The sequence below is a fragment of the Phycodurus eques genome, chromosome 1 (genome assembly GCF_024500275.1).
Source record: "Phycodurus eques isolate BA_2022a chromosome 1, UOR_Pequ_1.1, whole genome shotgun sequence".
Classification (NCBI taxonomy): Eukaryota; Metazoa; Chordata; class Actinopteri; order Syngnathiformes; family Syngnathidae; genus Phycodurus; species Phycodurus eques.
In genome coordinates, this window is record NC_084525.1 from 15,961,729 (window position 1) to 15,974,009 (window position 12,281).

General features: G+C 40.4%; 1 protein-coding gene across 1 annotated transcript in view; it reads left to right on the plus strand.

Moving 5' to 3' along the window:
* The window catches only part of celsr3 (cadherin, EGF LAG seven-pass G-type receptor 3), a 95,469-nt gene that overhangs the window by 36,025 nt on the left and 47,163 nt on the right, over nt 1–12,281 (plus strand). The window contains 5 exon segments of the mRNA XM_061680447.1: nt 2,595–2,710; nt 2,801–2,889; nt 5,702–5,859; nt 8,011–8,174; nt 9,798–9,923. Of these exon segments, the coding sequence (XP_061536431.1) occupies nt 2,595–2,710; nt 2,801–2,889; nt 5,702–5,859; nt 8,011–8,174; nt 9,798–9,923 (653 nt within the window).

A 12,281-nucleotide genomic window follows, 5' to 3' on the forward strand; every position in this document is an offset into this window, starting at 1 on the left:
AATATGACAGTTTGTTTGGGCAGTGAACTAATTTGACCTAAATACAAGTTTGTAGTGAAATCCATTATGTCTAACATAACAAATTATCTTAAAAACATAATTCCTCACGATAATAATCTCCAATTCATTAATCCAGACACTGGAGCGAGTCATTATTTTTGCACCTACTAAAGCAGGCCTTGGTTGACTTTGATAACATCATATCTGACTACTGCGAATGAAGGATTATGAGTCTCAAACTCATATTATGATAAAATAAAATAAAACAAATAATAATAATATAATAATATACAAGTAGGCGGCACGGTGGCCGACTGGTGAGAGCGTCTGCCTCACAGTTCTGAGGACCGGGGTTCAATCCCTGGCCCCGCCTGTGTAGAGTTTGCATGTTCTCCCCGTGCCTGTGTGGGTTTTCTCTGGGCACTCACAAAAACATGCATGGTAGGCTAATTAACAACTCTAAATTGCCCGTAGGTGTGAATGTGAATGTGAGTGCGAATGATTGTTTGTTTGTATGTGCCCTGCGATTGGCTGGCAACCAGTTCAGGGTGTACCCCGCCTCCTGCCCGATGATAGCTGGGATAGGCTCCAGCACGCCCGCGACCCTAGTGAGGAGAAGCGGCTCAGAAAATGGATGGATGGATAATATACAACTACAACTTCAACTATTATATATATATTTTTTCTCTTCAATGTAGCCTGATTTTTCAAAAACATCAATAAAGGTGTCCTTGAAGAGGGTCTCTTGTTTTTCTGCAGGTGGCCATAAATAGTTATAGATGGGAGTTTTGCACATGGGTCAACCTTTTAAATTTAGTGCCTTGCTTTAGGGCAACACATTGCTCCGTACAAGACAGGCAAATACTTTCTAAATTTTTCTTAGCCCTGTTGTTGAATTTGACATCTTAAGGTGGCTGGGTTGAAAATGTCTCCACTGACATTGTTACCCTTGATCTCCATATTTTATTCATCACCCTGTTTGCTTCTAACAAAAATGTTTGGCCTGATTTTCAAAACACGGCAATGCAGAACACTTTCATTTCTCAAGTCACCCACCCTCCGAAACAATTTTGTATCCCCTTCTTCATCAGTCACCTTCAGAGGTGCACTATTTGTCAATGCCACAGCGCAGAAATACAGATACTGGGTAAATACGCTGTGGTCCCTAGGGCTGCTGCATGCAGTTTGTGTGTGTGTGAGTGTGCGTGTGTGTGTGTGTGTGTGTGTGTGTGTATACAGGCCAGCTGGAGGAGAGTGTGTGTTGCAAAGATGAACAAACATTAGTTTAAGGACATTTTAAGGACAACAACATCAATATGTTTCACTCCCTCAGGGGAGACAACTATTAACTAAAACAAAATTTTTATGCTAAATGTCTACAACATATTTATGTAATGTCCAAAGACATAATGCATTAGTAATAGACATATTGGGCACACAGTATAACATTTGTGTCATCCCTTCAGACCCTCTGCCTTTGTTTTACCTGTTAGCTGAAACCTGATAGCTCCGCATTAATGGTGGCCAGCATACACCTTCAGTTGTCGGGCCGCGGGGAGACGGGGGGTCCCCTACTCCCCGCCCCCTTGGGTCCCTGCCTTCCTCTCCCCTCTCCTGGTACCCTCGCCCATTATTGCTCACGGCGGCTGCTTAACATGGGCTCACTTTTGGCGGACTGTGACCTATTTTTCAGGTGTCAGCTGGCTCCTGTGTTGGGCCCTGGTGGTGGTTGGGGCAACCATGCTTTCTGGGGTTGTTAAGGATGGTGGCAGCGGTGGTGCATGCTGGGTGGGGGATTGTGTGGGGGTGGAGGGTGGGGGCTGGACCGCTACCCGTGCCCCTCCCTTTGGGACTGGTCGGGGTGCTTCAATTGGGCTGCGGGACCGTACTGCATCCTGGGGAGTGTGTGGCGTACCACTGGCTGTCCCCCCCACGGGATGGGCTCCCTGGCTTGCCCCCCCTCCTTGTTGGTGGAGGGGGCCGGGTCCACCCTTCCTCAATGTGCTGGCTCAGCAACTCCGTACACCAGTTGACTAACATGCATGTGATATGGTGTTCTTTTACTAATAGGTTCCATAGACACGCTATATGCTTGAATTGCTTATGCTGGGACAACTAACAATAACAGGTTATATTAAGATATCAACTCACAGATTGTTACATCTGTTTAGACACTATAAAAGCATCCCACTCATCAGTAGCACTGCCTTGCTCATTTCGCACATCCTGTTCTGCCCTGCCCTTTTCTGTCCTCTCTCATCTTGTCCTATTGGTTAGTTGTTGCATGTCCTCACCGGGTGTGCCCCCATCCACAAATAAGATAATATCTAGACTCTCTATCTATTGTTCTGCTGTGGTTCGCAACCCAATCCCCATTGTCCAGTCCCTCCCCTTAAACCCTTTTCTGTCTGGCTGCATTTTCAATAAACATCTGAATAATTCAAAATTAACCAGAGAGAGTATTTCAACCCCCGTCCCCCCCGTCTCCCACCCGACCCCACCCCCGATGCACAGCAAAACTGTTCCAGCACAAAAGATGTACAGATCCACCATTCTGCATGGCCATGCAGCTGAAAAATGTTGTTGTTTTCTAGTTTTGCAACACTTGAGCGCAACGGTCTTCTGTTCTACAATGGCCGCTTCAACGAGAAGCACGACTTCATTGCTTTGGAGATCCAAGAGGGACAAGTGGTACTCAAATATTCCACAGGTACGTTCCTCCATTTTACAAAGTTAGTAGAACAAACAGAAAACTCTGCACAGTGTGGTTATATTTTAAGTTTTTGTTCAATACCTGCAGGTGAATCGTCCACCCAGGTGAGTCCCTTCCTGTCTGGAGGTGTGAGTGATGGGGAATGGCATACAGTTCACATCCACTATTACAACAAGGTGAGTTTATCGCAAAATCATTGTATGTCATGTAACAATTGTGCTATTTTATTATTGTCACTTACATTTCACGTTTAATTGCGTAATGACTTCATATCATTTGGCTTTCTCCTGAATGTGAATTGCTTTTGCTGTGTCCGCATAGTACATTTTAAGATTTCATGCCAATAATTTTATTGAGAACTAATGTGTGTTTATACCATCACATGGGTGTTTGCTTGTCATTCTAGCCATGCACAGTGAATGCACATCACCTTTAATTTTCTTTTGTTCTTTTATTTTCCTCAGCCAGCTATCCGCTATGTGAGTATGACTGCGTGACTGAGTCCACATACATGCTTATGTCTTCCTTTCGTACCCTGCAGACTGTGTGTGAACAATTGGTTCGTTGTTTCTTGCCCGAGCAATAACTCGTTTCCTCTTTCCTTGCTATGAGATTTGTGAGAAGTGTATCCCACTGGTATATGTTGGATTCATGGGAAAACTTATGGACTTTTGTGTACAGTATTATTTGAAGCATGTTCTTTAGGTGTATGTTCAGTGCCGCAAAAAGGTATTTGCCCCCTTCTTTCCCCACTATAATGTTCACTATAAGATCACCAAACAAATGTAAATATCAGACAAAGATAACCCAAATAAACATAAAATGCAATTTTTAAAAGGTGATTTTATTTATTAAGGGAAAAATAACATTCAAAGCTCCCTGGCCCTGTGTGAAAAGGTTTTGTCCCTTAAACTTTATACTGTTGGGCCACCCTCAGCAGCAACAACTGAAATCACGTGTTTTCTATAACTGGCAATGAGTCGTTTACATCTCTGTGGGGATATTTTGGCCCGCTCTTCCTTGGAGAATTTTTTAATTCAGCAAGAATGGAGGTTTATTGAACATGAACGGCCTTTTTAAGGTCATCCCACAGCATTTCAATGGAATTCGAGTCCGGGCTTTGACTAGGCCACTCCAAAACCTTCATTTTGCTTTTTACGCCATTCAGAAGTTGACTAACTGGTAGGGTTTGGATCATTGTCCTGCTGCAGAACCCAAGTGCGCTTCATGAACTGATGGCCGAACATTCTCCTTCAAGATTTTCTGGTAAAGAGCTGAATTCATGGTTCATAAATCACATCAAGTCATCCAGGTCCTGAAGTAACAAAGTGGCCCTAGATCATTACACTACCACCAACATGGTTTGACTTGTTTTTTTTTGTCAGCAGCGGCTTTCACCTTGGAAATCTGCCATGAATGCCTTTTTTGCCCAGTTTAGGTTATTGCATGAACCTTAACTGAGGCAAGGGTGGTTTACAGTTCATTAGATGTTGTCTTGGATTTATTTGTGACCTCCTGGATGAGTGGTTGCTGTGCTCTTCGGGTAACTTTTGTAGGCCAGCCATTCCTTGGGACATTCACCACTGTTTTCTCAATTTGTTCATCATAGCTCTCTGACTGTGGTTTGCCGGAGTCCTCAAGCTTTAAGAATGGCTTTGTAACCCTTTTCAGACTGATAGATATCAATTACTTTATTTGTCATCTGTTCTTGAATTTTGTAGATTGTGGCATTTCGTTGAAGGTTTTTGAGATCTGTTGGCCGACTCAGGCTTGGTTGTGGTCAGTGAAAATGAACTCCGCTTTCCCAAAAATTTGATTGAAATGGATTAGTCAAATTAATTCATGATTTAACAAAGGGGGCAATTACTTTTTCCACACAGGGCCAGGTAGCTTTCAATACTGTGGCGCTCCCCCCCCCCTCCATAGTGAATAAAATCACCATTTAAAAACGGCATTTTATGTTTATATGGGTCTGATATTTACATTTGTTTGATGATCTTCAACATTAAAGTTGGAACTATGCGAAAAAAAGTTTGAGAAGGGACTACCTTTTTGCGGTACTGTATGTGGGCCAAAATGGTATTTTTTGTTTTAAAATGTTTACAACTTTATGGCATGCACAAATTACTATATGTGGGTCACAATTTTATGAAATGTTCATGTTATTTGTTTACAAACTTTAGTAAATGGAACTATAATTTAGTTTCCACATGGCCATGTGCCAAAAACAAGAGAAGAGAACATCATCCTCCATTCTTATTGTTTGTTAACATGTTCCGTTTAATTTTGACCACTAGTATTACTATTTTCAAGTGGAAAACTGATGCAAGTGGAACTGAGCTGAGCTTTATTAACTTTAGCAACACTCAGTGGCACTAGCTACACTGTCAGCTGGATAGGCAATCACTGTTAGCAACTAGCCACAGAATCAATTAGCTACACTGCCAACTAGATGCGCTAGCAATGTTAGCAACACATAATGGAGGCAACCATCTATGCTGTCTGCTGGATATGCTAACACCATTAGCAATTACATAACTAGCTACATGAAAAACTACTTATGCTGACACAATAGCTTACTCACTAGGCAATTAGCCACATTAGCAACAAGCCACACTAACAAATAGCAATTGTAGCAACAAATTACAGAAGGTAACTTAATATTTTATATATATATATATTTTAGGCTTTACTTGTGTCTTTAATATAAGATGTAACTGTAATTTTCTTCATTCCCGATAGAGTTATACAGTGGACAGTACTTTGTGCTTCCACCCACTTCCATATTTTTTGATGGTCCCAATGATAACTTGTGGGATACACAGTAGACATCTAATATGACAATGCATTTCTAGTTGACAATGTGGTTCCTTAACATGATCTGCTTGGTTGTATCTAAAAATCCTTGTGCTGTACAATAAAGCCATGATTTAAAATATGTCTTTTTAATCGGGGGCCACATTTAATTTTGCTTCTTTGTGTGTTCAGCCTAAGCGCAGCATGGGTGGAGAGGCCCAGGGTCCCTCAGATGAGAAGATTGCAGTAGTAAGCATTGACGACTGCGATACAGCCTTGTCACTCCGCTTTGGCACACAGCTTGGAAATTACAGTTGTGCTGCTCAGGGCACACAGACCAGCAGCAAGAAGTGAGTGTGTCTTCTTTCATACTAGAATGTTGTTTACATTTACAGGGCCAATACATTTTGGATATAGGGATTTGTTTTTAATTTGTGAATCATGTACCCCTGCGCTCCTAGAATTGCAGAATGAAAGAGCTTGAAATTAGGATATCAAGTCGCCTTTCATGAGGCTCGACAGTTCACCAGTTGACTGCATGCTCTCTGGTGATTAGCTGTATTTCTCTAATGATCTTAGTACCCGTTTCATATTTAATAATTTCTTTCAGCATTGGCTGCTTGTATCTCTCTCCCATCTTCAATAACAACACCCCAATGGTCCAATGTATTGTCACCAGAACTTTGCAGGGAATTTGATTAAGCATATGAGCACATTATATTCACAACTGAAGTATTTTACAGAAATTTGCCTCCTTGCACATGCCCAAAACCCTGTAGTCTTTTCTGCAACAAAACAACACCCAAAACACACATGCTGCAATAAAAATGTTATAAATATAATATATTATATTATATATATATATATAATATATATACCATAAACATGATATATTTTGCCATTTGGTCAGATTTAAATTACCCCTGAGAAATTATAGAAATATACTAGCTATCATCAGTTGTGGAGGTATATTTGCCTGACTTTGTTACAGGCAGCGTGGGTTCATTTCCCACTCAGTGATAGTGTGAATATTTAGAGTGAATGGCTATATTGTAATCCACCTTTTGTCCAGAGTTACAGTAGTTAGAATAGGCTGTAGCTCCCTACGACCCTGAACTTGATAAGCAGTTCAGAAAATTGGGATGGACAAACAGACAGATGTTTGTTTCAGAAATCTAAGTTGATTAACATTCTGACCTGTCAAGCGTAAAAAAATAATTATTAGTACATTTACTCAACCTTAACTTTGAAAATCGCTGCAAATGTGCCGATGGAAGATTACTGCTTAGAGTAACTTCATGCATTTCATTGTATGTATTTTAAAAATAATTGTATCAAACAAGTTAACCGCCGTCACTGACTGATTGACAATTTATCCATATTGTACTTAGCAAACATATTTACACCTTTGGACAATTTGTGCCTCTCAATTAACATAAGAATGTTTCTGGAATGTGGGAGGAAGCCAGAGTACCCGGAGAAAATCCATGCAAGTATAAAGAGAACATACACACGCAGGAAGGCTGGGGCCAAGATTCAAACCCAGACCCTCTCGACCGTGAGGCAGACGTACTAAAGCTGAACACTACTCCACACGTGCTTAAAAACAATTCTGTTTGTTGTAGTGGTTTATGTCTGGCCTTTGGGTGCTGTAATCACATCGGCTGTGTCATGTAAGCATAAAGAAAGGCCTAAAGGATCAGAGAAAGGCCTAAAGATCACTGTATTGACTCGGAGGCCTGTCTCATCTCCTTTTACCCAGAACTGGCTTCCAATGATGCTTTTTGTTAATATTTGTCAAAAATGGATCTCTTGTTTGTGTATTAATGGCTCTTTTTCTTTGCCATTTGACTTTTGTGTTTTATCAAAACCAGCTTGAAAAAGAAGCACAAAAATCACACTGGAGGGCAAAAATGTGACAGGGACACCACATTCATTTCTCATTTTTGTGACATCTTGTTTCTCCCTACATTTCCTCTGTTCACATTCTGTCTTTTCATCCACGTCTACACTTGTACCCTCTTGATGTTTGCTGTAACTCACACTTAATCTCTGTTTATTCATCTGCCTCCCCAGTTGCCTCCTGTCATCCTTTTATCATATTTTTGCCTCCATTATGTTGTTGATGATGATTATTATTTTGTTGATGTCTCCTTAAACACACTCTATTTTATTTTCTGCCCCTCTTCTCTGCTCTGTCCCCTCTCTGCCTTGTAATCCACCTATTTAATGTCACTCATATTCAATCTCTTGTTCCTTCATCTAGCTCCTTGTCTTTAAATTTTTCATCCCCTGAATTTTTTAGACCACCATTATCTTTTGATTTCTCCCCAAAAGCTGTGCTTATTCTGCGATTATTATTTCGCCTGACAACATATTTAATGGGTTTGTTCAATCCCTATCTCCTGTCATTTCTTGTTGTTGTTTTACAAATGGGTGTATCAGAAAATTCTGCTTTTTACTTGGCACTCTGTCCATGACCGTGTCTCCTTTTTTCTCAGGTCTCTTGACCTGACTGGTCCATTGTTCCTGGGTGGAGTCCCCAATGTTCCGGACAACTTTCCGTTCGGTGCCAGGGAGTTTATCGGCTGTATGAAGGAGCTGCACATTGACAACAAGCCACTGGACCTGGCCGGGTTTATTGCTAACAATGGAACACTGCCAGGTCAGCAATACTAATCAACCATAGCCAACTTCAAGATTTGCTTGTCTGTAGATGTCACCAATGCTTATTTCCTATAGTCCTAGTAATGGTATATTATTCATGATTGATGTAACAGGTGAATGACTCCAATGCAAGTAGACCGTCAAAGTGAAAATAAGTAACTACAACTTTAGCTCCAGGGGCCAGTCTAGGTCGAGTAGTTTGGGTGCGCTGAGCCCATAACCTAATTTTGAAAAGTATCCGTCTGAAATGTGAAAGTTTGACAGGAGAGTAAGTTTTTATTTTATTTTTTATACTCCATCCATCCATCCATCCATTTTCTGAGCCGCTTCTCCTCACTAGGGTCGCGTGTGTGCTGCAGCCTATCCCAGCTATCATCGGGCAGGAGGCGGGGTACACCCTGAGCTGGTTGCCAGCCAATCGCACGGCACATACAAACAAACAACCATTCGCACTCACATTCACACCGACGGGCAATTTAGAGTCTCCAATTCATGCATGTTTTTGGGATGTGGGAGGAAACCGGAGTGCCCGGAGAAAACCCACGCAGGCACGGGGAGAGTATGCCAACTCCACACAGGCGGGGCCGGGGATTGAACCCGGGTCCTCAGAACTGTGAGGCTGACGCTCTAACCAGTCGTCCACAGTGCCGCTATTTTTTATACTCCACTGGCAAATTTCATTAAAATTTTTTATTTTTTTTTATACATGGCGTGTCTAATTTTAATTAGTTTTGACTAGAAATAAAATATTCGTGGTAAGATTTAGAATTTTTTACTATCAAAAAAATAAATAAAACAAAACACCACATATGAACACACACTATCTTATTTAATTAGCTACCAATAGCTCAAAGTGCCTAATTAGCTTATTAGCTAATAGCGCTGCACCATTACAAGCCCCTGCCGAGTCAGTGCTGACATATAACAAACAGCAATTCAAGAGGAGTAATTGCAGCATCCCCGTGTGGTCAACTGTCATTTCATAGATTGTGTCAGGGTTGTAAATCAAGATTTACCTGGTCATTAGCGTTAACAAAGATGGAAATGTGTGTAGCAGTTCTGACCATATTTATGAAGACTATACGCCAGCGCGCTGTAGTAGCTCGGCCAACTGACGTGCCTACATGGCTGCCATGTTGGGAAGGTCAATGTTCCCTTCAAAGGCAAAATGCATGGACATTGAAATTAAGTCATAAGTTGCTCATTTCTCAACCGATTTTCACGAGGTTTACTTTTTTTGTCAATGACAAAGCGTGTGCTATCACCACATTTTTTTCAGGTAAAAAAACAAAACGAACAAAAAGATATATATTTTTTTCAATTTAATTTAAGGACCAATTCATACGGTGGGCTAAAATCATTGGAGTCCTTCCTAATGTCTTACTGTCTTGGTTACACTTTAGAATGTTTTTATGATGTGTTCTTACTTTGTATTCTACACTTTTTGATCATTCATTGTCTCTGAAATTAATCGACAATAAATGTAATTCAGGTAGTAGTGCAACAATGAACAGCTGAGTGTATATACAATGTGCAATGTATAGGATTTTTGAATCTTTGCAGATAGTGTAAACAGTCCATTTTTTTTGCAACATGCAATGTTTATCTATGTCTGTGATAGGCTGCAGTGCCAAACTTCCCTTCTGCAAGTCCAACCCTTGTCAGAACGGAGGAACCTGCCGGGTCAGCTGGGAGACTTTCTCCTGTGACTGTCCTCTTGGGTACGGAGGGAAGGACTGTAGCCATGGTGAGAGTCTATTTTAGTTTTGTTTAATCCGTTTTGCTATGTAGTACAGTATTAAATATTAAAATGTTATATACTTAGCATTGTGATCACAGTATAAGAACTACAAGAATGTGCTTTTGGTTTTTAGTGGGCTTCATTAACACAGGCTTTTAGAGGGAAGAGTAAAGAGGCAAAGAGGTGCAGCATGGATGAATTCATAATAATAATTTAAAAAAAACATAATTCAAGTCTTTTTTTTACCAAAACAAGCTGTGGCTGATGATTGAGCTTGAAAGCAGAACGCATCAGAGCAGTAGACAGACCACTAGGGCTTCTGAACATAAATGAAAAGCTGTTACAATGATGAGCAGGAGTGGAGTGGAGGCAGGAGTCAGGCTGGAAAAACTGATAAGTGTTAGCATATGCCTTTATTAGTAAAACAAACTGCTTGATAAAAGTTGAATGGGTGGTGTCAGAAAAAAAGGAACAGATCATTAAGTGTGTTATTTTTGGTGTTTGTACATTCCTTTTAAGAAAAAAAGGAACAGGGTACATCATATTAGGCCATTACATGCTATGAAACAGCTTTCATTTGTAAAGGTTAAATTCTGGGGCATATTTTTACAACAAAAAAGAGATTAAAAAAGGTATAAACAGAGGTTCTCAACTGATGTCACCAAGGGTCCTACATTTTTCCATTAAGTCAAGAACTACTGTTATAGAAGTAAAAGTAAAACAAGTTTCCAAATTTTCGAAAACGGCATTCGTAAACACATATACAGTATGTCGTCTTCTGCCTCCATGCCAGTCTCACTGCAGTGTGGGTTGACTTTCTAGAACTTTCACCCATCTCCCGACTGCATCTCTGGAGCTCAGCCACAGTGATCTTTGGGTTCTTCTTTACCTCTCTCACCAAGGCTCTTCGCCCCCAATTGCTCAGTTTGGCCGGATGGCCAGCTCTAGGAAAGGTTCTGGTTGTCCCAAACATCTACCATTTAAGGATTATGGATGCCAATGTGCACTTAGGAACCTTAAGTGTAGCAGAATTTTTTTGTAACCTTGGCCAGCTCTGTGCCTTGCCACAATTCTGTCTCTGAGCTCTTCAGGCAGTTCCTTTGACCTGATTATTTTCATTTGCTCTGACATGCACTGTGAGCTGTAAGGGCTTATATAGACAGGTGTGTGGCTTTCCTAATCAAGTCTAATCCGTATAATCAAACACAGCTGGACTCCAATGATGATGTAGAACCATCTCAAGGATGATCAGAAGAAATGGACAGCACCCGAATTAAATATGAGTGTCAGAACAAAGGGTCTGAATACTTATGGCTGTGTGATATTTCAGTTTTTGTTTTTTAATAAATCTGAAAAAAATTCAACAATTCCGTTTTTTTTGCGACCAAATTAGTCGCACTCTAGACTCCTTCTCTTGTCAAAAAAATTCTACGTCGGATTTCCAGCACCACGCCGTAATACTTTACTCCATAAAATTGCGTCCTCAGACTCAGATTGATCTTACTTTATGAGTCCATGACCATTTTTGTGCGTCTCAGGATGCAGATCAAATGAGATCCATGACTTTGTACATTCAACATCCCTGACTTTACTGCTCCTGTTCATATAATATGTGTCAAATACTGTACAGTAGATTGCATGGACTATGAAAACAATAGTAGTTTTAAAGTCACTTTAAAATTGAATAGCTACTGTGGACTATAACCATAAAATAGGCAAACGAGCCAATTTACACTCACCCGTGGGGATATAATGTGACTGCTGACTGGTCACCCAACTACTGTAAGTCACGGGGCAGCTAAATTATAGTCAGGGAGGGTCGACTCATGTCGGATACCTTGGGTGCCGTTTTAGCCACGCAAAAAATAAAAAAATAAATCAAGAAAAAGATAATCATAACGCTATACAATTTATCTTCAAACGTATAATGTATTTAGAAACAAATCTAGGATTTCACGTCACAGGGACTTTAACAATTTACTACTACAAATAAATATGTTCACAAATTAAGGCAAAACATAATAACAGTTGTAAAAGTGTACACAATGCGCTTTCTGTCTCTTTTTACCGTCAATTTACAGAAATCCAAATTTTATAAACTGATGTCACATTATTTACGCTTTGCCAACTTGCCTCTGGACAGCGACACAAACTTGTAGTGAAGACTGATGCAGATTTCTGGTGCTTTCCTATCAAAAATAAAAAATTTTGAAAAATGTTTTGAAGAAATAATAATTAGATACAGCTAAAATTTTGCTGTTCGTGATGCACCCAGAATGGGTCGCCGACACACTTTTGGGTCGTGATCCACCAGTTTGCTTGTCCGTCAAATTAGAGGGCACCTGAGTCACACTACATACCAAA